We start from the raw sequence: 26,656 nt of genomic DNA on the forward strand, positions 1-26,656 counted from the left end.
AAAAATAAATAAAATCTTTAAAAGAAAAAGATATTCACCAATGATACACCCAATAAGGGGTTAATATCCAAAATGTATAAAGAACTCATAACTCAACATCAGAAAAACAAACAATCCTAGTAAAAAATGGGCAGAGGACCTGAATAGACACTTCTCCAAAGAGGACACGCAAATGGCCAACAGATATATGAAAAGATGCTCAACATCACTAATCATCAAAGAAATACAAATTAAAACCACAATCATATATCACATCACATGTGTCAGAATGGTTATTATCAATAAATCAACAAACAATAAGTGCTGGCAAGGATATGATGAAAAGGGAACCCTCATGCACTATTGGTGGGAATGCAGACTGGTACAGCCACTATCAAAAACAGTATGGAGGTTCATCAAAATATTAAAAATTGAAGTGCTTTATGACCCAGCAATTCTACTTCAAGGAATATATCCAAAGCAACCCAAAACACTGATTCAAAAGAATATATGCACCCCTATGTTCACTGCAGCACTAAACAATAAACAAGATTTGCAAACAGCCCAAGTGCCCATCAGTAGATGAGTAGAATAAAAAAAGCTGTGGTACGTTTACACAATGGAACACTACTCAGCAGTAAAAAAGAAGGAAATCTTACGTTCCGTGACAACATAAATGGGTCTAGAGAGTATTATGCTAAGTGAAATAAGCCAGACATTTTGTAGTGTAGAAAATAGTGAAAATTATGAATCCAACAAAGTATAAACAATCAGCATATGTCTTCACATCGCTGCCTAAGGAAATGAGCATTGTATTACAGATCACTTTTTTACTGCGCAGTAAAAGCTATAGCTAGCTTACTGCGCTAGCTATAGGGGAGAATTAGTCACTTGAGTTTTGAAATGAAATGTAAGATAAAGAGGTTACTTCACAACTGTGATAATTCTAGTCTGATCACTTTTTGTAAGTCCAACTATATCCTACACTAAGAACTATCTTGATTCATACCTCTTTTTATAACCTAGTAACTTGACATTTGGGGTATGAATCACTCTTTTAACAGTTTGATCAATCTAAGTAAATCCAAGTAATGTGAAAAAACTCAGTGAATTCATAACAATTCATCTAAATGGTAAATATGAGGACCAGAAGCTGTCTCATAAACTCCAACTTAAATAACCTGACATTTCTTTATTCCATTTGTTTCTGATATACTTTATTGAAACAATTTTAAGAACTCATTAACAAGGTCTATTAACACTACTTTGCAATTCTTAAGAATAGCAGCCAGGTTATCTTTTTCATTATACCTTACAAAATACCAGTTCAGGACATATTCAATGGGATTATTTTATAGGCCAAACAAGAGGATTCCTCTTACACTTATGAACTATGCTGGTATTTTTTAAAAGATTTATTTATTTTAAAAAATAAAATAATAAAAGATTTATTTATTTACTTTTAGACAGAGGGAAGGGAGCGAGAAAGAGAGGGAAAGAAACATCCATGTGTGGGTGCCCCTCAAGTGCCCTCTACTGAGGACCTGGCCTGCAACCCACGCATGTGCTTACTGGGAATTGAACCAGAGACCCTTTGATTCATAGGCCAGCAGTCAATCTACTGAGCCACACCAGCCAGGACTAACTATGCTGCTATTGATGTAAATACCATACAAGTACAAAGTAAATAGCTCGAATTTCATGCTTAAAAGTTAAAATAATTCAATTCAGTAACAAAAGTATAAAGCCAAAGGAAAGATAAAACTGTAAGGATCAAATAATAAATACTTTGAGATAAAATCATCATACACAAAAAACTAGGTTTTCAGAAGTTATTTATATATAGTCTTTTATGTTTCACTAAAATTCACAGGAATAAATTACAAGCTGAGACCCTAACACACAAAGGTAAATCAGTAAAAGATATAAATTTAAAGTATATTAACTCTCAAGAGTACTAATAGAACCCATGTATCATTTTGCCCCAAGCCCACTCAATTTGTTTGAAACAGAGTAATGGTATTGTATGCTTATATAACCCATTTTTATCTTTAAAAGTAAACACTAAAATTAGGTAATGTATCACACACAAGAGTTAAGGTGAGGTAAATATGAAAAGATACAAAACAAAAATGAAGGAAGGTATACAACATGTCTTACTACTACCACTTCCTCATTTTCCTGAAGGCAACTTTGACACAACGTGTCAGAGCTTTGTTCATTCATTCAACACACGCTTACTGGACACCTACTAAGTCCCTGGTACTCTCCTGAGGCATGGTAACACTGCCACATGGTAATACTGTCTCTAAAACAAGACCCCTTCCCTCCTTGGTCCTCTTAAAAATGACTAATTTAGTGTTTTACCAAGCAGTGGGCACTTTAAATGAATATTTTATAACAGTCTTTTGAAGAAAGCACTATTATCATCTCCATTTTACAGAAAAGAAAATTGAAACTATGAAGTCATTTACTGGCAGCTGGTAAGTGGTAGAAACAGGAGCTCTACCCAGTCTGACTTCAATGACTAAGAACCCAAGTTTTAACCACTGCATTCAACAGTCTCCTTCCAAGGCAGTGTTTTTCAACTTTTTTTCATTATTGCCTCCCTAAGGTACTTTTTTAGACAGACATTGTTTTCCCTAATCACTCCCTGAGAAATAACAGAATACATATACATGTGTACACACACACACACACACACACACACACACACACACACACAGGTTTCTGTGCCTGGTTCCCAGAACAGAGCTCCTAAAACCCTTGGAATTTCCCAAGTGGTAAGAGCAATAGGCACATCTTTTGTTCTAATATTTGGTCTTTGACTCTGGTTCCTGACACCTAAATTTCTAAAGTGATAGGAATGTCTCTTGTTCCAAATAAGTGACTCCGGGTGGGCTCCTGGTGGTCACCTGAAAGACCAAGAAATATTAGAAACTTGCAATTTTCAACCTCACTCCTCATTCTCCAGAGATGGGAGAGGAGCTAGAAATGGAGTTCATAACTGATCATGTCTACATGATGAAGACTCCATAAAACCCCAAAGTAGGGGTTTGGGGATCTTCCAGGTTGGTGAATTACTACAGGTGCTGGAGAGCTGGCACTCCCAGACTGGCGAAGAAAATTCTGCACCCCTTCCCATACATCTTGCCCCATGCAGTCTTTCCAGCTGGATATTCCTCTGTATCCTCTACTATATCCTTTTACTATAAACTGTAAACAGTAAGTAAACTGTTTTCCTGAATTCCATTGGGCCGCTCTAGGAAATTAAACAAACCTGAGGACGGGGTCATGGAAACCTCCAATTTAGAACCAACTGGTCAGAAGCACAGGTAGATACCCGCACTTGGGATTGGCATTTGAATGCAGCGGGGAGAAGGGCAGTCTCGTGGGACTGAGCCCATACACTACGACTAGGTGCAAGATGTCAGAAATGAATCAAATCACAGGACACCCAGCTGGTGTCACGGAAAACTGCTTGGGGCCAGGGGGAGACCGCACATCTGGTGTCAGAAGTGTTATACGTGTGGTAGCAGTATGAGTAAAAGAAAATCACACAGAAGTGTTGGTTTTCTCACCACCCTCCCCCTCACGAAATTTTACCACTGATACACTGTATTTCTGCATGTACCATATGTCTACCTGTACTTTATACATTAAGAGATGTTTTCATCACACCCCCAAGAACTAATTTTCACCCTCTTCAAGGTGACATCATACCCACTGAAAATGCATGCTCTACAGTAAAGTTTCTCAGCCTCAGCACTGTTGACATTTTGAGCCAAACAAACCTACGTTGTAGGGAGCTGTCCAACGCATTATCGGATATTGATGCTGAAATAGAGACAGTACCCACCTGAAACCAACAGCACCCCTGTGCCAAAGTTAAAATTGGCCGAAAAGTTTCCAACTCTCAAACCATACAGCTAAGTAGCAGCAGCTGCATTCTTGCTGCTATTTATATGTTCACAAGGACCACAGTTCCAGGTTTTGTTCATAAAAAACTGGAATGGACAGAATGTAAGCCAATAACAAATGCTGCCATCTCTGTAGCTGGAGTGAAAGAGCACGTGCAACAGCAGAGGCAAATGCAAGGAGGAAATAGTCTTTTACACAAACACAGCAGGAAAAGAACCGCACATTGGGACAATAAGCGAAAGGGTAATTAAACTTTAATAAAATCCATTTATAATACATGCCATACAACAGGCTAACTAACCCCCACCCCCTCCAAAATGATGAGCGAGACAAATTTAAGCCTATGCGAGAACCATAATGAAGCCCTAGGAGAACACTGTGCTTTGTAATGGGCTTCCACTGTATTCAGAGAATATGCGAGTCAAAAAGGGGAACCAGCCCTGATGAAAGGGGGTTTGGGGTGTTGCTGGTTTGATTCCTGGGTTCAATTCCCGGTCCGGAACAAGCCTAGGTTGAGGCTGGCCCTCGGTTGGGGGAGTGCTGAAGGATCGGTTTCTTTCTCTCCCTCTTTCTCCCTTTCCTTCCCCTCTCTGAAAATGAATAAATAAAGTATTTTTAATAAAAGGGGTAACCAAAATAAGGCTATAATTAGATGGTGATGGAAAGGGCAGCTCTGAAAATTATAGATTCAGAATACATATTGAAAAGATAAGGGGGACACTTAGTTCATCTCAATTCAATCACAGGTAGGCTTTCAGGAGCAGATTAATCAGAAAACCATCTTTTAGGACTGTGGACAGGAGGATGGTGGACAGTGACTGGTGGTGGTCCTGAGGTCAAAGGGAAGAAATGGCAGAAGTAACCTGCAGAACCCTGAGCCACTGATTTAACTTCTAGGAGCCTCTGTTTCCTCGTCTGTAAAATGGGGATAGTAACAGCTGTCTTCATTTCATAGGGCTATGATGAGGATAAAGTCAGAGAACTTTACATGGTGCATGGCCATATACATCACAGTGACTATGTGATAGTTTAATAATATTTAAGCAATGTAGTGACAAAACCAACATAAGTAAACAAAAAAACCTCTGAGTAGATATGGTTCAGTGGTCAATGAGTAGAAATGATTCAGAGGCACCAAAGATGAGCTACAAGGAGAGGAGGTAGGTTAAGACTTGTGAGACCTCAGAATACGTGAAGGCAAATACTAGACTGTAATGAATGACAAGAAGCCACTGAAAAACATATAAATACTTCCATAATATGATAAAGAAATAAACAAACTGTATGTTTAACAGTAAAACACTAAAGTTCCCATTAAAGTAGAGAATATGGCAAGGCTATACATATTTTAGCATTATTTAATACAGATGTATAAAGTATCATGCAAAGTAATTACATGACAAAAATATAAATATTGGAAAGAAGTTAAAATTTTTATTTACAAATATAATTGCATACCTGAAAAATCCTTTTAAAATAAAAGTATTAGAAACTATAAGATAACTCCACAAAGTTTCCAGTTGCAAAATTTATAGATTAAAAACAATAGTTTTAGATGGCATCCTAGAACAGAAAAGGATATAGGTAAAAATTAAAGAAATCTGAATAAAATATGGGCTGTGAGTTAATAATGATGTGTCAATATTGGTCACTGGCTGCACAAATGTATCACAGTAATCTGAAATGTTAACAGGGGAAACTGGGTGCAGGGTATATGGGACTTCTCTTTACTATCAACTTTTCTACGTATCTAAAACTTCTTTTTTTCTGCCTTTCCCCCCACCCCTCCCCACCTCTTTCCTGTTTCCAACCCCTACTCCTTATTATTATCCATGTGTCCTTAATAATTGTTCCTGTAAACCCTTCACCCTTTTCCCCCATTATCCCCTCCCCTTTCCCCTCCAGTCACTGTCAGCCTGTTCTCAATTTCAATGCCTTTGGTTCTATTTTGCCTGCTTGTTCGTTTTGTTGATTAGGTTCCAGTTAAAGGTGAAATCATATAGTTTTTGTCTTTCATCACCTGGCTTATTTCACTTAGCATAATGCTCTCCAGTTCCATCTGTGTTGTCACAAAGGGTATAAGCTCCTTCTTTCTTTCTGCTGCACAGAATTCCATTGTGTAAATGTACCACAGTTTCTGGAGTGCATTGAGCATGGGCCTGTGAAGTAAAGGGTCGTTGGTTCGATTCCCAGTCAGGGCACGTGCTCAGGTTGCGGGCCAGGTCCTCAGTAGAGGGTATGCAAGAGGCAACCACACACTGGTGTTTCTCTCCTTCTCCCTGTCCCTTCCTCTCTAAAAAGAAATTTTAAAATACTTTAAAAATATAAAATAAAATCTACTGAGGCACATAAAAGAAATGAAGAGATCACCTTAACTCAATATATAAAGATGTCAAACTTCCCACATAAAGTAATCTATACATTCAACCTCTTTCAATAAAAAATTCAATGGAATCCCTGGGAGACTTAAGAAAATGGAAGAATAAACATACAAGAATAGCAAGGAAAAAGGAGGAGGAGGAAGAGGTGCAAAGGAGGAGGAAACAATGACAAGGAAGAGTAACAAAGACTACAACTATAAAAGAAAAACATAAATATATCAAATTAGGATTACTGAAAAATACGGTATTCATGTAAGGACAGACAAATTGGTAAAACAGAAAATGCAAATACCACAGTGGGAACTCATATTAAAAAGGCGACATTTAAACCACTAAGAAAAAGATGGGATTCTTTATTAAGTTAGGTTGACTGGGACAACTGCCTATCCAAAAAAATAATTTTTTTACTAGGTGTTCACATATTGTTTATAGCAAAATAAATTCCAAATGGGCTAAACTATACAACTATTACATATTTGCATATACATTACAAACGGCTAATCTCCTTAATATATAAAAGGTCTCAGATATCAATAAGAAATAACCAAGCAGAAAATGGATTTAAAAGATGCATAAAGCACATGAACTGGTTCCCCTACACCCGCAAAGACACTAAGCTTACGAAAAGCTGCTCAACCCCTCTCAAAGTAGGAAAGATGCAAATTGAAAACACTCTAAAATACTATTTCTTGCCAATGAAAACGGCAAACTGTATGAGACTGTGGCACACAAGAGCACGAATGCTCGTATGAGGCTCGCAGGCACGCAGAGCGAGGGAGACAACCCTTCTGGGAGGCAGCTTGGCAGTTCCTTTCAAACTTTCAAAAGTACTTAACCTTTAATCTCAAGCAACCTCATTTCTAAGAATTTATCTTAATACTGTATCTAGACACACGTAAGATGACATTTGTAAAAATTACAGCATAGGCCCTGGCTGGTGCAGCTCAGTGGATTGAGAGTGGGTCTGTGAACCAAAGGGCTGCCGGTTCAATTCCCAGCCTAAGGCACATGCCTGGGTTGTGGGCCAGGTCCCCAGTACAGTGCACACGAGAGGCAGCCACACATTGATGTTTCTTTCCCTCTCTTTCTCCTTCCTTTCCCCTCTCTAAAAATAAAAAAATAAAATGTTCTTAAAAAATTACACCACAGTTTGTGTTAGCAAAAGACTACAAATTAAATGTCTACTGGTAGAAAACATGTTAAATAATACACATCCAGGCAATCGAATAATATGCAACTATTTTTTAAAAAAAGAAACCACCCTGACTGGTGTAGCTAAGTTGGTTGGGTGTCTTCCTGCAAACCAAAAGGTCACCTGTTGGATTCCCAGCCAGGGCACATGCCTGGTTCCTGGTCAGGGTGCATGTGAGAGGCAACCGATCAACATTTCTCTCTTACATAGATGTTTCCCTTTTTTTCTCCCTCCAATCCCCTCTCTCTAAAAATAAATAAATAAAACCTTTTTAAAAAGTGGCCCTGGCTCGTGTGGCTCAATGGATTGAGTGCCAGTGTGCAAACCAAAGGGTCACTGGTTTGATTCCCAGTCAGGGCAGAAGCCTGGGTTGCAGGCCAGATCCCCAGGAGGAGGCACTCAAGAGGCAACCACACACTGATGTTTCTCTCCCTTTCTTTCTCCCTCCCTTCCCCTCTATAAAAATAAATAAATAAAATCTAAAAAAAAAATGAACCCAACAAAAGAAAGTCCTGGACCAGACAGTTTCACTGGTGAATTCTACCAAATACTTAAGTAAGAACTGATACCTCTCAAACTCTTTAAAAATATGAAATACAGAGTAACATTTCCAAATTCATTTTATGAGGCCGGCATCACCCTGATACCAAAACCAGACAATGATGCCACAAAAAATGAAATTAGAGACCAATATTCCTTATGAATATCCATGCAAAAATCCTCAACAAAATATTAGCAATCCAAATAAATAATGTATTAAAAGGGTCACATGACATGATCAAATGGGATCTACTCTAGCAATGCAAAGATGGTTTAACATCAATCAATGTGATACACATTGACAAAATGAAAAACAAAATACGATCACCTCAATAAATGCAAAAAGAGGATCTGACAAAATTCAATATCCCTTTCTGATAAAAACTCTCAACAAGGGAGGTATAGAGAGAATGCACCTCAACATATTAAGCGTCATATATGACAAGCCCACAGCTAGTATCACAATCAACAGTGAAAAGTGGCTTATTGGGGTTTTCTTAATTGTTTGTTTTTACAACGTTTCTTTTAACTATTCCAGATTCTGCCCAGGAATAGTAATATTATAAACATAAATTGTATTCTGAGAAGTTAAAAAATAATTACTAAGAAAGCCTTAACATGTTAGATATATTATAATACTATAATACTGACAGCAGAGCAAACCACTACACCCAAGAACACATATTCTTTTAATAAACTATCTTTTCGCTGGAACAAAGATGCACTTGCCTGGTGGGAAGATTATGGGGAATGATGCTTTAGGACTAATAACAAATCTCACAAAGGTTTTCTGCATAAATCCGTCTAGGAAATAAGTGGATGTGCCTTCCAATTCCTGAGCACTTCGTGACACATAAGGAATGAGTCATATTCTACCTTGTAATATGGTTATTGTCTCATTGCTCCAATTTACAAATTAGGAAAAAGCAGCATTATACAGAAAGCTAAGACATTGGTTATGTGAATGGGAATGAGGTCTAAAATCTTTTTCATTTTTAGAATTATTTCATTTAATATAATTATTCATATGTAAAATACATCAATTTTAAAACAGCCTAACATATGTTAGTGGTCAATGCATTTAAAAATTATTCTGAATACTCTGTTCTTTTGTCCATCTAAAATGTATCTACAAGGAACATAAAACCTTTTACTAATTTTTCTTATGACACAATTTGATAAACTTTTATAAACTGTAAAGTCCTTTAAAGAATAACATCTTGGCATGGTAAGAAAAAGAGTAAGAAAACAATATTAAAAATTATGCTACTAAATGCAATATTTTATCCTGAACCGGATCCTGAAAGAGAAAAGGAACATTAGTGGAAAAAGCGGTGAAATCCAAGTTTGCTAATAATACTATACAATGTTAATTTCTTAAATTTCATAAATGTACCATGGTTATGTAAGATTTTAATACTAGAGGAAGCCAGGCAAAGGGTATAAAAGAACTCTATACTATCTCTACAACTTTTCTGTAAATCTAAAATTACTTCAAAACATAAAGTTTTAAAGACATTAACTATGGTGGATGAATCTGTTTAGTTTATGTCTAGACAACACCCAGGGAGTGAGGAGGAACAGTAAAAGTAAATGGCCAGATACACGATTCAAGCTTCTCAAATTTGTGACTAATCTTCCTGCCTATTCTTAGGGCAGCTGGCACTCAGGGTTCTATGTGGTTTGCACAAAGTAGTACAGAATAGGACTCTTTTTCCCCCTTAAAACCTCAAAAGGAAATGGCTTGCTTTCCCTAGGTTTTCTTTTCCTTCTTATCATAACACAAAGCAAAAGAGACTAGCACCGACAGTGCAAGTTATGAAAGATCCAACCCCTCCGTTCTGAAGATAAAGGAAGAGAATGCAGGTCTGAACTGTTTTTGCAACTCTACCAAAGAAAGCATTGAACCAACTCCTTGGGGGGCAGGCAGAGGAACCAGAGGAATCGGAATATTAACTACTTATTTCACTGGGAATCGGTAAAATTCGTCTACATGCTAAAACAGTAGTAAAATCTACAGAATGTCTGTTATAATCTGCCCTTTTTCATATCAGTCTATACTATTTCAGTGTTACTATTCCTGGGTGTCCTAGGTACAAAATAATTCTCTGCCTTCCCTAGCTACACAGAGACAGGAAAACCAAGTGATTTAAGTCAGATTAAATAACAGAAAGATGCAATCAATCTCCCAAAGAAACATTTCTGCTTGTTTATCAGTTGCCTGCTGTGAAAATTATCTGAGTACAAAATATAGGAAAGATCAGATAAAGTCATGTGACATATGCCAGTGCAATAAACAGCCTTAATTCAGACTAAGAAAAGTCTGAATTAGAAAAGCACTTTGAGGGTACTTTTTAATCTGCCTATTATCAAAAACAGACTATTACTGAAATGATTTTACTCAAGGTTCCATTGAATAAGAAATTTGTAACACTAACACCCTGTTTTGGAAAGTGTTGAGTAAAGGTGGGAAAACAAGTACTCCTAATACTGGTGATAAAAATTTAAGTTAGCAGTACCTTTCAGGAGGGCAATTTGGCATTTCAACCATTTTCTTTTTTTATTAAGATTGTATTTACTTATTTTTAGGGGGAAGGGATAAGAGGAACACAGAGAGGGAAACACCCATGGGTGAGAACCATGGACCAGTGGCCCCTCACATGCACCCAGTTAGGGACACAGCCCACAATCCAGGCCTGTGCCCTGACAGAGAATTGAACCAGTGACCTTTTGGTTTGCAGGTCAGTACTCAATCCACTGAGCCACACTAGCCAAGGATCAATAATTTTTTTTTAACTTTTTTATTTTTTATTTATTTTAGAAGATACTGTGTTTTTTTAATTTTATTTATTTATTTATCTTTAGAGGGGAAGGAGAGAGGCAGAGAGACATTAATGTATGGTTGCCTTTCTCGCATCCCCTGCTGGGAGTTGGCCTGCAGGGAACTGGCCTGCAACCCAGGCATGTGCCCTGACTGGGAATTGAACCTCGATCCTCTGGTTCACAGGCCTGCACTCAATCCACTGAGCTATGCCAGCCAGGGCCCAAGGATCAATAATTTTCTTCTCTTCAAAATACTGTCTTGCCTTGGCTTCTGTAACAGGTCCCTTCCTTCACTTTCCTCTTACTTTCTTGTCTCCTTTGCTGAACCATTTTCTTTTTAAAGAATTATACTTTTCCCTAGATCTTATCTACTCTGTAACTTGGATTGTCCTCTATCATGCTGATAACTTCCAAGTAAATTTTATTCCAAATTTCTCTCCTTAACATTTCCTTCAACACTCTGAACGCATGTTCTCCATCCTCAAAGGCACCCTCAATATTGCCTGGCAATTTCCCAACTCTTGCTAGTCAGTTCACTTCCCACTCTCCAAAAATAAGAATTACATTTCACCTACTGGAAATCCACTGCAAACCTTGAATATCCTCCTTACTCCCTCCTTCACTCAACAAAAAAATACTCACTCTGAACTTCAAGGAGATTACATAAATCAAAAAAGATCTACCTCAACTTTCACCACCAAAATCTTATCCCCTCCCGCCATCAGCATTCATCCTTCCCTTCCTCCTTCTGGAGAGTGAGCCCTTACTCCCTGTGTTTCCTGGGCCACAAAACTATTTTGCCTTCGCAGGAACCTCGTATTATCAGTTTCTCATTCATATTCTTTCTTGGAAAGATTTACTCAATGTTTGTAAAATGAATTATTTATCAAATAAAAATATGCATATCCTTTAATCCAACAAGTTTACTTCTGGAATTTATACAAAAGACTGGTACAAAGATTTAGCTTCCAAGACTATTTACCCAAGTGTTATCTAAATAGCTAAAAACTACAACCTACATAACCAATGACCAAATGATTAGACTCACCCCTACTACGGTCACCCAGAGAGCTGTTAAAACTGCATTTTTTCCCACATGGAAACTTCATAATCTCCAGTCAAGTGAAATAGGAGGCTTCAAAACAACACAAATTATATGAGCCCACTTTTGTATCCAAAAAGTATAATATATATTTATTTATAAGCTCCAAATACATTTTGATTACTATACTGTTTAACAGCCTGAGTGAATGGGACTGCAAGTGGTTTTTATTTTCCTCTTTTTACTTTTCTATAATTTCTGATTTACTATACATATATTTGAATTTAAAAGGTTGTAGTGCGTTAACAATACAGAAAAATCTAAATACCGAGAAAATAAAAGTAAGTACGGCACTACGGTCTACTGAATTTTAAATGCGAGGATAAAGTATGCAATTATCATTAACTTATTTTAAATTGAAACACAGCCTTATTTGGAAAAACATTTTTGATACTCGGTTGTTTTCCAATTTCTTTGAGTTGGGATAAAACCTTCCCTCATGTTAGGGTGCTACCTTTTACAAAGCAGCAAAATCTGGAAAGAAGTGCTCATCTCCAGGAGACTGGATGAAGACAAACAAACTAGCACATTCATACAGAGGAACGCTGCTCATCAATAAAAGGGAACAAGCTACTCACATGCACAATATGCGTGAATCTTAAAAACATTATGCTGAGTGAAAAAGGCTTACACAAAGTATATGCTATATACGATTCCATTTATATGAAGTTCTAGAACAGAATAAACTAATCGATGATGAAAACATCAGGCCAAGGTGGAGGGGGCTGTTTGGGAAGGGCACACAGAAACTTTCTGGGGGATGCTAATGTCCTGTAGCATGACAGGTTTGTACTACGCAGGTATATTCATTTATCAAAACTCAAAATGCAGCCATTGATTCACTTAGGATTTGTGCCTTTTGCCCTGGTTGGTGTAGCTCAGTGGATTGAGCGTGGGTCTGTGAACTAAGGGATCGCAGTTTGATTCCCAGTCAGGGCACATGCCTGGGTTGCAGGCCAGTTCCCAGGGAGGGACACCTGAGAGGCAACCATACATCGATATTTCTCTCCCTCTCTCCTTCCTTTCCCCTCTAAAGATAAATCAATAAAATATTTTTAAAAATATTTTTAAAAAATTTTTGTGCCTTTTAAAACTATCTGATAGTATGCATGCTGAAGTGTTTAGGGATGATCTGGACTGAGGTCAGTAATCTACCTCACACGCATCCCTCAAAAAAAAAAAGCCTTGATAGATAGAGGGATGCATAGACAAAGACATGTAATAAACAAAGACTGTAGAATCCAGGTAGCAGGTACAATTCTTTCAACTTTTCTGTAAGTCTGAAAACTCTCATAGTAAAATGTTTGAAAAGCATTATTTTAACTTCAGCATAGTCAGCTAGAGAAAGCAAACTGAGCCCTGGCTGGTGTAGCTCAGTGGATTGAGCATGGGCCTGAGAACCAGAGGATCGCGGTTCGATTCCCAGTCAGGGCACATGCCTGGGTTGCAGGCCAGTTCCCGGCAGGGGACACATGATACATTGTGTGTCCTCAGCAGAGGCAACCATACATTGATATTTCTCTCCCTCTCTGCTTCCCTTCCCCTCTACAGATAAATAAATAAAATATTTTTAAAAAAAAGAAAGCAAAGCACCTAGTTAAATCTGTATATTCAAAAGCTGGAAAATAGAAACATTCCTAGCTTTTCAATTGCCAAATAATTTTACAACTTGGAGTAATTTCTCAAATAGCAGAAAACATCTTTAACAAAAAACACTAAAACATTTTGCAAGTTCGCAGGTTTTTCTAACAGCTAACAAATATGGCTGCTTTCTTGGAAATTTATTTGTAAACCATCTTTAGACAATGTATCTTTAATTGTTACAGGTGACATCACAGAGAGATAAGAGCTACATCTGTGCCATAGCCAATTATGGAAATAATGACATTAATCTCAATGCTAAATACTGAAATACCAGTAACCAAAGGCACCAAGTATAGGTCAAAACATACCATCCACTATTCATTAAACTTTTCCTAAAGGGCACAGAAAATACTCTACTACTAAATAATCATGTTTTTAATTACTGATTTATAATACAATAACTTTCTTAACTGGAACTTTTTTTAGGAAATAGAAAAATTCCAGTTTTAGCCATCATACCTTAATCTGGTTTACATTGGTCTTTAAAATATTTTTAAATCTTTGGAAAAGAAAATGACTTGAGAGTCTCAGAGAAATCCTCACTAATAAAGGATCTATCATTCTGTAGATGATAAAGATTAGCGACAGAAAATAGTAAGATAACCAGGAAGGAAAATTGAAACCTTCATAAAATTTACATGAGTAATTCAGTTTCTGAATATGATTTCTCCAAAGATTTATATTACATGTGTTACTGTATGTATCACATGTACACAGATATGCATGCATGTGTAACTGTACCAAGTGGTATAACCAAAAAGCTCCATACGCTGCACTTTGACTTAAGGGTTTCTCGAGAGTCATTCTGCACTTGATTTTTAAAGTAATCCTGTATCTGATTTTTGTCTTGCACACTGGTATTGCACACTGGTATTACCTAACCCCCAGGTAAAATGTGACTCTACCACCTAACACTGGCTATCACAGTTCTCCTCTTACCGCCAACTAATCCATATATTACTTAAGTTGATAAATCTGAAGAAGATCCTGTATATAACACAAAATTCATTCAACAAATATTTATTCAGAAACTACTACAAGCCAAGCCCTGGAGCAGACACTGGATATACACTGCCTAATAAACCGTGCATGGCCCTGGCCCTCAGTAAACTTACAAGGCATTGGAGGGAGGGAAAGTTAGAGGCAGCAAAAAAGTAAACAAGACGTGAATACAACTGTGATAAGCACTGTGGAAGGAAGATACAGGATAGAGTGATGGAAAAGAGAAACTGTTTACAGTCATCTGGGCCAGGCCTCTCTGGGAGGATGACATTTAAATCCAGCTCTAAAGACCAAGCAGCAACCAGCCCTACAAGGAGCAAAACGGAAGAGTAGGTATCCCTTCGGAAGGCAGCACCTGCGGAGGCCAGGGTGGGGGAAGGGGGGAAGGCACGAGCTCAGTGGGTTGAAGTAACAGAAAGCGGGCCAGTGCGACTACGGCACAGAGAGAAAACTGCACAAACTGCAGACAAAGGCAGAACTGGCTTTGTGGGGCGGGGGCTGTAGTAAAGATGCTAGACTCTATTCTAAACGCAAAAGATGCTAAAATAGCATCAAATGATATTAAAGGGGAGTGAGGGGGTGACACAAACAGACTGATGTCTTCTGCTTTGTGGAGAAAGAATTGTAGGAACAGTGGAAGCTAAGGTAGCAATGCAGACAGAAAGTTAGTGTGGCCGAGAAAGCGGATGAAGGTTTGAGATGCCTATAAGACAATCAAGAGAAGACGCTGAGTAGGCCACTGGATTTGAGTCAGGGGTTGGGAATTGTGATCAAGTGCTTTAAACTGACCTGGATGTTTATAAAACACAAGTTAATGGGCAACACTCCACATCTTCTGCATCAGAATGGACGTGCACAAGTGCACATTTTAAACATGTTCAAATAATTCTATCAACTGGAGTCGGAGATACACTAAAGAGATTTTAGTGTTATAGTTCATCACCTGGGGTGTAACTCTTTATGGAAGAAAACAATACGTTAAGCAATGTGTTAAGACAACGGTTTCACTTCTAATAAAACGGTTTTACCGTTTTACCCCTATCTAATCTCCTGAAGTCACAAAACATTACAGAGGAAACATGTTTTAATAAATCATTCTTCAAAGGACTTTTACTGAAGGCCACTCAGAAGGTGAATGACTTTTCCTATTTCGCAAGTATTTTCTTACACAATGCCCACGTAATTTCTCACAAATGAGTAAATCAAGGTTCAGAAAGGTGGTGAGTCTTGCCCGAAGGACACACATTCAATAACCGACCCAAGACACATAAATCAAGATAACACCAACCCCAGTCTGCTTTCCAGCACACAAAAATGCCGTGAAGCTCACACCCACAAAGCTCACCATCTGTGACATGTCATCTGCAAAATTAATCTTAACAAGATAAAACGGGGTGAATGTCTTAAGAGAAACAGAAAAGACAGTGAAAGAAGAAAAACGTGACTTCCACAACTTACAAGTATTATAACTGCAGAAACAATAAATTCTACCTTTAAAGTCTCCATAAAAGCTACTAACAGCAAGTGTTTGAATCCTATACAGAAAGTCCTAAGACCTTATTGTGCTAAGCAAGATAAATCAGACAAATACAAGTACTGTATGATTGTAACGGGGTGCAGCCAAGAGGGGGGCCCAGTAAAGCTGGAAGAATGCAGGAGTGCTGGCAGGTGTAACTGATTGTAGGAGGAGCTGGAAATGGGGCTGCAGCGGAGGACTGGCTGGGATTTAAACCCAGGCGCAGCTGCCATGCCAAGAGATGACCATGCAACTTCAATGGAATAGACTGGGACCCCACAGCTTGGTGAAAGTTAGGACCATGTGACTTTGGGGTACTTCTTTTTGCCACGCCGCTTAGGAAGCAGGAGAGACTTTGCCAGGAAGAAAAGGGGTGAAAGGCCTCTTGCTGGTGGGACATGAGAAGGTGCTGCATGGTTTTGGAATAACTGGAAATCATGGCAGCAACACAGCTGATGGTGCCAGGAGCCTGAATCACAGACTTCCACTTCTTTTCCTGAGATACAGGACCCAGACTGGGCAGAGAGGGAAGGAAGGACTGTGTGCGTTTGTGGGTGTTCTAGAGGACTTTAGTATTTTAATGAAGACATTAAGTCACTTCTCTAAGTCTGCATAACTTTTAAATAAATAATTCCTTTCCTTTTCACCAATCTCTGGCATTGAGAGATGTCCTCCCTCTGGCAGCGGGTAAAATGAACCTAGTGCGGGGGGAACCCCTGGAGAAAAAAGGGGAGTCCTTTTGGTAACAGTATATCGTACACCACCCCCATCTGTTCTGTGACATGATCACTTAATATACGGAATCTAAAACAGTTAAACCCATTTTTATAAGGGTACAAACTTACAACCAGTAGTAAATAAAACACAGAGAAATGGTGTGTATATGTATAAAATATTATACTATTGTTATGTAATGTGATAAATCTCACAACAACAGCAATCACATTACAATATATAAATGTGTTAAAATAACAAGTTGGGCCCTGCCCAGTGTGGCTCAGTTGGTTGGAGCGTCATCCTGTAAACTGAAAGGTCACGGGTTTGACTTCCCAGTTCAATTCCTAGGCATATGCCTAGGTTGCAAGTTCAGTCCCCAGGCAGGGCACGTACAAGAGGCAACTGATTGGTATTTCTGTCCTTCTCTTTCTCCTTCCATTCCCCCTCTCTCTATAATAGATAAGCATGTCCTCGGGTGAGTATAAAAACAGAAGTTGTACACCTTCAATTTATACAATATTTTATGTGAAATTTGCTCAATAAAAAACTTTTAACGAAAACAAACAAAAAAAGAAAAGCACTGATTACATTTACCAAAACAAACAGATACTAAAAACAACAAAAGCTCACCCTGGCTGGTGTAGCTCAGTGGACTGAGCAGGGGGCCTGCAAACCCAAAACAACCAAAGTCCTAAGAATCTTCCTAAGTCAATGTATGACCTCTCCAGACTCTGAATCTAAGAAAAGGCTGCCAGTGTGATGGCTTTTAGAGTTCTCCGTAAATCAAATCCCAGCTCACATCTGCCTCAGGCCACGAAACAAGGCAGCGATGGCTGAACCTCAGGTATCATCATCAATAAAATGAGGACACTGGGTTTGGGTGGAGAACAGGACCAATAAGTGGCACTGGTCCAACTATGATAGCATCAAGTACATAAAATAAAGTGGAGTCACTTATGTCAATTAAAATGGCTGTCAGTCAGCCATGACACTTTGGTTCAAAAGGAAAATTCCCTAAGTCAGAACAAACACATCTGCAAAGAGACACATCTGCCCACATGGTCAGAGCAGCCGTGTCTGCAGAGCGAGACCACCCATAGACAGGCTCCTGAGCAAATTCCCCACTTGGCAGCAGGGGTGCCAAGACATTTATCGAAAAGACCCAGAGGGGTGGCGCTCACCACTTGCAAGGTATCACTGAGGCAGGCTCCAGACCACTGCTGAGACAGCCGAGCTCCACACACCAGAGTGCTGCCCCACACCACGCTCATTTCACGTGGCATCGGCCACCGAAGGTTCTGCCCTGCTGGACTGAGGACCACGCCTGCCCTGCTGCCCACCTGGATCCCAAAGTCCTTCCATGCAAGACTCTGACAATTCCCTTGCCCACCATGCTGTCTCCTAGATCTTCACATTGAGATTCTGGGACTCAGGCTCCTTATCCCCCATTGACTGTTCTGTGTGTAGGATATTATTGTGTGCTGATGTTCTACTATGAGTGAACCTGCACTCAATAAAAGCTGAGTGAACAGCATAATTACTGTGTGTGACTCTTGTCTATTCCTGGGTGCCAGGCTGCTCAGCAGACAGCTAGCCGAGAGGTTGCCGGCTGACTTAGAGAAAAGACTATATCACAAATATATACTCATGACAGTTGGGGATAAATAACATCATAAAATAGTTATCATCTATAATTATTATTGGAAGAACAAAGAGTAATAATCTATAACTGTCTGAGTTTTTAACATGAAATCACGGATTTTCCTTCCAGTGTGTATTTCAAACTACCTACCTTAATACTGAAGTACAAGCATGCTTTCTAAAACGTTAACAAATCCTCTTTGCCGGCTGCCCAGGAACTAAGATCATCCCCCGGACTCTAAGCTCAGGGTCACAGACAGTCCTAATGCTTATAACTGTTCACTGTCCCCGAGCTAGACTTTAGGTTCCTTGATGGCAAAAGCTATGTCTTCTTCACTTCCAATCATTTATTTAACATCTGAGTATTGACTCTGTGCTTGGCACTGACATTGGCCCTGACAATAACACAGTGAACTTCCAGAAGATTTGTTTTGGTTGGTTCACAGCCTTTTCCTGCCTGTTGCTGAATCTGGTACAATCAGCTTCTCCAAATGATCTAAGTTTTTAAGCTCTATTTTCGCCAAAAGCTGTAAGCACATTTTTAAACACATTAGTCTCTGCCCCCTTATACCTTATAATCTAATGAGACAAGAGAGACATTAAGCAAGTAAATGTGTACCAATTAGTGGTAAGTGCTATCAAACAAAGACGGGTGGGGGCTAGGAAGTATTGTAGGAGCTGGGAAGTTGGTATTTCACATAGGTTTTTAGGGAAAGCCTCACATATAAGTAAAAGCTGAACTAAGTGGAGCACGTCACATAGCTACCTGGAGGAAAGGAGTCATCCAGACAGAGGGCAAAGAGCATGTGCAAAGGCTATGAGGCAGGAACACAGTGTGTGGAATAAATTGTAAGAAGGCAAATGTATACGGCGGGAGCGGGTGACAGACACAAGGGAGGGCAGGCTCTGAGCAGAAGAGTTTAAAGAATCTCTCAGATTTCTGTACGGAGAACAGAGAATAAAGAATGGAAGCAGGGAGCCTGATTAGAACACTGAAATAATCTAGAAGAGATAGCAGTGGCTTGAACCCAGGAAGCAATGACGATGATTGCTGGACTCTAGTTAGGTTTTGAAGGCAGAATTCACAAGTGTTGATCAACTGGACGTGATGAGAGAAGAAGAATCAAGGAGAGCTTTTAGCCCTGGCTGGCGTAGCTCAGTGGATTGAGCACGGGCCTGGGACTCAGACGATCGCGGTTCGATTCCCAGTCAGGGCACATGCCTGGGTTGCAGGCCGGTTCCTTGCAGGCTAACTACCAGCAGGGGACGCACAAAAGGCAACCATACATTGATGTTTCTCTCCCTCTCTCCTTCCCCACTAAAGATAAATTTAAAAAAAAAAAAAAAGGAGAGCTTTTAAAAGATTTAATAAGAGTAGGGTTTCCATTAACTGAGACAAGAAAGTCAAAGAAGCAGTTCTATTTTCCCAAAACCCAACAAACTGCCCAGTACATAGCAGATACTGAAATATACTTGCGAATTAAATTTAACTGAATAAACTCCCCCAAATGAAGCATTAAACTCAGTGTATTGCTTTCTATTTGCTCTCAATTTTCTTTAGTAATGTTTGTTAAATACCCAAAGACTTGGCCACCAGCACAGTTCACATGCTAACATGGAAACCTCACACTGGGACACAGCACCTAATCCTTACATCTCAAAGACCTGTTTCACTTTCAAATTCACAGTCCTCCTGGATATAACAGGAATCCACTACAAAAGAAAGCTCTGTGACAGCCTGAGCCTTCTTACAGCCAAAGTAATTAACCTGTACATTAATGATGTCATATTCCTGGAAGGTACAGAAGCACAAAGAGTACTCCCTAGGCCAGGATTAATTGAAAATTGTAATACTTTGTGATAAATTTTCAGAATGGGACAAGACTGTACAAATCCCCTAAAAACAAACAAGCCATCAGTCATCAGCATTTTTGAAATGATTTCTTTGCCTCAAGCAATAAGTCCCTTCAAAACAATTTCAATGAAAAATTAAAATCTTGAGAAAAGTGAGATTTAGCACATCTTTTCCCAAGCAAGCGCTTTTCCTACCAATTAGCAAACATAATCTTCGCTTAAGGAAAAGTTGGGTGTTCTGACCTTTAGCACTTCTTACAGTCCAAGTGTCAGATTTTCTAACCCAGCACCCTCATTCAGCTCCACAAAGAACCACAAAGTTAGCTGAAATATATTCAAAGCAACTCTCCTAAAACAAAGTTACTATCTTTTTCTCCCTTCCCGTTATATAAAAAATTTTAATTGAAGCTGAAGTACCATCCCTCTTCCACATTATTTCCCCTATTGCCCCACCCTAACCTTAAGTGTTAAAAAAAATACGTTTACAACTTTCAGTAAAAATACAGCTTAAAAACCTAGATCATTCGGAGAAGGCTGATCACACACTGAACTCAGCAACAGGCAGTACTTGCCTTCTGCCAATCAGTGAAAGGCCTTGAACCAACCCAAACAAATCTGCCGAAATGCCAGCCAGATTCCCCGTATTGCCCCCGCGCCCTACCCCCAGAGCTGGCCAGGAAAGAACACAACAGCCACTGACCACGGAGCCGAACCGAAAAGAGCCCGTGGTAAGCAAAAAAACAATGATTTTTCAGAGGCAAGAAGGTTAGGAGGTAGATTTTCAACCACCACCTCTTAGTGAGTTAAGAGGCGGCGACCCACAGTTCCCAAAAGAGCGGCGCCCGGTCCTCCTCGTTCCCAGGGCTCCGCGTGCGGATCAGGGCGAGGTGGATGGAGCGAGGGTTCTCCCGCGAGAGAAGGCACAAAGCGGCCCCGGGTGAAGGGAGTGCCCCGGGGTGCCCCAGGAACGGAGCGCGAACGGGCGCGCGTGCGGGGCTGGAATGCGGCGTCCCCTCTGGCGAGGCAGGCTCAGCGCCCAACACAAAACGCTGAGGGCGGGGAGCCCCACTAGGGCTTTGCCCACCCGGGTAGAAAAGCTGAAGAGGCTAGGGGTGCGGGATCCCCCCACCCCATCCCACCCTCCCACGAAAGGGCCTAGGAAGCTACCAGTTTCCAGTTCACCGGTTGGTTGGGCGCACGGGGGCGGGAGGTGGGGGCTGCTGCTGTTTCGTTTCTCGTATCACCTCCAAGATAGAGGAAACCCTAAAGAGGCGAGAGCGGAGAGTGTGGGTGGAGGAGGGGAGCATGACAGCGAGTGGGGCAGCGGGCTCCGAGGGACGGAGGGTGGGGAGCAGCCTGGGGAAGGGAAAGAGGGCGCAACCACGGCCCCGGGCCAGGGAGGCGCGACTGCCCGCCGGATTCTGGAAAGCTGGCGCTCCCCGACCAGCCAGAAAGGGAAGGAGCCACCTCCTCCCCGCCCCCACACTCACCATGTAGAGGGTGAAGGGCAGGCCGAGCAGAAAGAGCCACAGGTAGAGGTGCAGCGCGTTCACGAAGGTGGCTTGGTGCGGGTCGTAGTACCAGCCCCCGCTGAGCGCGGCCCACACCCCCTGCCGGAGGATCTGCAGCGTCTGCGACCCCATCCCTCCCCGGCGCCGCCGCCGCCGCCGCCGTCGCCCCCGCCCCGGCCCCAGCTCTGCCTCGGTCACCGGAGCCCGCGGCTGCCCCGTCTATCCTCCTCCGGAGCTCCGGCACAGCGGGCCGGCGCCTCGGCTGTCGCTAGGGCTGCTGCAGCGGGAGGAGGAGGCAGCGAGCGAGGAGGAGGCGGCGAGCGGTGGGGCGGAGGAGAGCGAAGAAGAGGAGGAGACCGGCCTCCGGAGCGCCGCCGCCATCTTGTCCCCTGACACCCAGAGCCGGAGCCAGGCCCCGCCACGCGCGGCCCGCCAGTGTCGCCGCCGCCGCCGCCGCCGCGACCCCCCGCCGGCCGCCAGCCCCGGACCCGGCGGAGACGTAGGCCCTGCGCCCGGGAGGGACGGGCAACAAGCCGCGCCCCCTTCAGCTCCTCCTCTTCTCTCCTCTCCCCCCGCCCCCCCCAACCCTCTCAGCGCGGGTGCGCGCAGCCCCTGGGTCGCCGCGGGCGCCTCCTGCCTGCGCCCGGGAGAAGCACGCGCCGACGCGGGCCCGGCGGGCGTGGGGCTGGGCTGCGGGTGACACGCCGCAGGGGCTCCAGGAAACCCCATTCCTCTCCGGGCCGCAAATCAGGCAAGTTCATTGATTAGTCCCTGAATCTGGACTTTCACTCTGCAAACCCTTGTCTTCAGAACCTTGACAGCACCCTGGCTGGCGTTTTATGATATTTAATAAAGGCCTAGGAACAATGAGGCTAACACTGAGATATTCACTGAAGGCCTGGAAGAATTAGGTACAGCGATGACACTGTTGAAAAATCACAGATGCACCCAGTTTGAACAAGAACTGCGTTGGTGATTGGAGTGGCCTGGGAGTCCTAGGGTGAGAAAAACAGCTTTGTCAAGTGTTGGGAGGACTTACCACTTCCGAAAAGAGATTCATTAATAGAAGTTACAAGAGATGTGAAAGTGTGGAGTGGACAGGTTTATCACGTGCGTGGTGATTTTATTGTTTACCGCGCTGTAACTTGTAACCATTGTTATTAATGGGCCAATCTAAACAGGGATGAAACATTAACTGTAATTGTGCCGCAAGTCACGATAGGGTCTTGTACTTTTCAATAGCTGTAAACACTGAGATTCATTCTTGGCTCCATTTAGTGTTTATAAGGCATGTCTGATCTCATTGAATGAAATTTGTGTAGCGTTTGAAGTTTGAGTTTTGATAGCAATAGCAATAAAAGTACTCTTTTATATTCCTGGATTAAAGTTGCTGTAATTAATGAGAAAAGAAAGAGAGCCAAAAGAAACTGGTGACATTTTAAGAGTGTGGAAGAACCATTGCAGTACCTTCTAGTGCCGTACCACTTTGCAGTTCAAACATTTTCACACCCATTTCATTTGCCTTCACAACACTCCAGGGAGGGCAGCATAGAGGCTGCCCTTATTTTATGGATGAGAAAAACCAAAGCTCAAAGAAACTGTCCCCATTCTGTAAGTAATAGGTTGTTGCAAAGACCTCTGACATCAGCAGCCATCCTAACAGTGGGAACTGAACTTGGGAAGTCTGTTTCTCAGTGCTGTCTACCCTAAGCATTCAGATAAGAGTTTGAACTGATGAATAACTGCCCAGTAGCTTCTGCTTACCTGTGGCCTGTTTGAATGTATGACCAGTTCTCAAAGTAGTCCCAGAACCAGCTGTATAAACATCACCTGAGAGCTTGTTAGAGATGCAAATGCTCAGGCACTACTCCAGGGAAACTCTGATCTTCGGACCCAGCAATCTATTTTAACAAGCCCTCTGGAAGATTCTCACGTGCCTTGAAGATTGAAACTGCCACTATAGACCTATCCACAAGTTGCAATAAGATACCTTGAAATTGAGAGATAGGAACCACCATTGGCCAAAATTAGCTTTTAAATACATTAGTATGTCTAAAAGCAAAGTTAAGGTTAAATAATACAAGTTTTACAATGAAAATAGTTGCCTTGAGGCTTGGTCACGGATACAAGGTATTGTCAAGTGTTCATTTGTTTCTTCCAAGGAGACAGGAAAGCTCCCTGAGCAGATTTTGGAACTGATCCCAAGCTTTCCAACACAAAGAAAGATGTAAACAAGGATAAAATTCCAGTACCACATCAGTTTCCACACCAGTAAATACCTGCTGTAGCTTAATATAGAAGGATTAACTGTAATAGGAGTGAGGTGGACTGGTAGAAGTAGACACATCCATGGAATTGGAGGCAGACCCCCCCTGGTAGGACGAGCTTGCAGCCAAAAGACAGTATCTGGAGGGTGTGGAACAGCAGCCAGGACGGCAGCCAGCATCAGGCTGGTTCAATGCAGAGAATGAGTGTTGTAAACTGGCAGCTGGAACACAATCTTGGGAAATCCAGGAGCAGACAAAAATTGGGAAATCATGGCAGGCATTAAGAAAACGTGTTGCTTAGAGCAGGGCCCAAGCCTCAGTGCTGGATTCCAGGTCTGGATTCCTCTTCCAATGAGGAAATGATGAAAGCAGATAGAATGCAGCTCCCTGAGATGATGTAAGACTGGGCAAGTTTGGGGGGCAAGGACTTGGGCTCAAGGCAGTAAGACAAGTGTCCGAAGGCCAGACCTGGTAGACAGAGTGAGAGTTAGAAACGAAGCAGGAACTTAATGCCCAGAACCGGGACCAAATTTCACACTCATCATGGTTGTCTTATGTTGAAGTCCTGGAGTGTTAATATGGAACTCGAATTCCCCTCCGGTATAGCTGGAATTGATCCAAGAACTTGAGATGGGAGTCATGTGGCATCAGCCACTGAATAAAAAGGGGTCAGCAAGATGGGCAGGCCCAGAAGGTCAAAAAGGCAGTAAGGACTGCATCTTTCAGCTCAGGACCCGTGAACGCATTTTAGAAAAATGCTAATTAACTGACTTAAAGAGTTAGCAATTGAAAGGATTCAGTGAAATGGATGACCTTTCAGAGAGACTGAGTCAGTAGTTGGAATGGGGGTGGGAGGAGAAAGAATCCTACAGTGCCTTTTATCTGTGGCTTTCCAAATGTTTGTGAACGCTGCCTCTAAAGCTTCCTACTCTAGAGACACGAAGTCGAGCCACGGAGGGTTAAATGTTTTGCCCAAAGTAACGTACTCTATCACACCCATAAATGATACGAGCAGGGCAAAAGTTTTGGAATCTAGTGTGCTAAGTGTTAGCCCTCTTGGCCATGCATAAAAGCCATTAATAAGGTTACACTTAGCATGTCAAAATTAGCAGCCATGACACACTTCCAGACCACCACCTGACATTTGCTCATCTTTCAGCTAACTCTATTAAAATCGTACTCCCTGACAGTTTATAAGTCCCTTGAGGACTGGGGCTGCTCTGACAGCAGATGCTCTCTCCTGCCTAAAAGGGACAAAGCTGAGCGAACAAAACCTTTTAATAACTGCCCCCAAACCCACTTGGAACAGAGGCGTACAAACTGCACCTCTGGCCAGTTTATATGGCAGAAGTCGCCTGTTGTATTTTGGACATCATAGCCCACGCGTCCAGCGCACAACCTAAATGCAACAGGTTTCCACGTCTCCCCCATGTCACCCCAGACTAGCCCTTCTTATTTATTTCTCTCAGTGAAATCCACATTTTCCAACCTGCTCACACTTGAAACCTCATATACCCTCCCCCATTGTTTGGTTTGCTACAGTCTTTTTCCTGCTCAATCCTTCCTTCACGTTGCCAGAGCAACCATCCTCCTGGATGCCCGCATCAACTCCAACCAAATAGCTTCCTCTTGCCTCCAATCTCGCTTCAAAACCAGGCTACATTCCACCAACAAATTAATCTCCCTAATCCACTCTCCTTGTGCCCCTTCCTTTCTCAAAAGGTTTCAATTCTCTTCTGTCACCAGTGGTACTAAAAGCGTACTCCTGAGCCGGGCATCCACAGTCCCCACAACCTAAATCACCGTTTTCCCTGACTTAGCTCACGTTACTCCTCACCGTGAACCCCTTTTTACTGGTGAAGATCAGCCTACCCGTGTATCCAGTTTTATTTACCAGCCCAGCCGTGTATTGCATCCTGCCTCCAAGCTCCTGTGCCATTTGCCTGATCTAGAAAACCTTGTTCCTCCAACTGCCTCTAAAGCCCACTATGACTACTCCAAGAACATTCATCTAGTTTTTAAATAGCCTGGAGCACTCACGTGTTCCATTTATAGCCCTGCAGTGTGTACTATTGGATAGCCCCCAACAAAACTGTCCGTTTCTTGAGGGCAAGGCACTTGGCCTGTAGGAAAATGCCTAGCAGAAAGCTGTGGGGATCAGCCGACAGTCAATGTTAAGTGGAAAAAATAAAGCAATACAGAAAGTGCTGTTTTCAATTAAAGATTTTCATCTATTTTAGCTTTTTTTTTTGGTAGCTCTTCAACATTCTAAAGCATTTCACCGGCCTACAAGATCAATTCAAAATAGGAGAAAAATACAGAATAAAGGCGAAGAGATTTGGAAGAGAAGGGAAAAACCCTAAAATTCTCTCAAGATTCTCTTTTTAGTCATTCGCTGTGTACTACTCTACGTCCCACCAGGAAAAGTAATGTCAGAGGGAGAGGGGGGCTTTCCAAATCTTAGGTAATATAATTACAAAATACCAATGTCTGGATGTGGAGCTAAATAACTAAAACAAGAGCAACTCATCCTTCTTGGAAATCTCAACTCAGTCTATTATTCTGT

At 41.5% G+C, this 26,656-nt stretch overlaps 1 protein-coding gene across 10 annotated transcripts in view; it reads right to left on the bottom strand.

Annotated features, from left to right (window-relative positions):
- The window catches only part of PCNX1 (pecanex 1), a 129,467-nt gene extending 107,074 nt beyond the window's left edge, over positions 1–22,393 (bottom strand). For 7 of the 10 annotated variants that reach the window (XM_037031518.1, XM_037031517.1, XM_037031515.1 and 4 more), the window contains exon 1: positions 21,803–22,392. In XM_037031518.1, the coding sequence (XP_036887413.1) occupies positions 21,803–21,955 (153 nt within the window). In that variant the 5' untranslated portion in view covers positions 21,956–22,392. Of the gene's footprint in view, positions 1–21,802 lie in introns of all 10 variants that reach the window. The other 3 variants (XM_037031511.1, XM_037031512.1, XM_037031510.1) reach the window with 1 other exon arrangement.
- Between the last annotated feature and the right edge of the window lie 4,263 nt (positions 22,394–26,656).

This window comes from Sturnira hondurensis, unplaced genomic scaffold (assembly GCF_014824575.4).
Source record: "Sturnira hondurensis isolate 20B ecotype Veracruz unplaced genomic scaffold, ASM1482457v3 Scaffold0021143, whole genome shotgun sequence".
NCBI classification, from domain to species: domain Eukaryota; kingdom Metazoa; phylum Chordata; class Mammalia; order Chiroptera; family Phyllostomidae; genus Sturnira; species Sturnira hondurensis.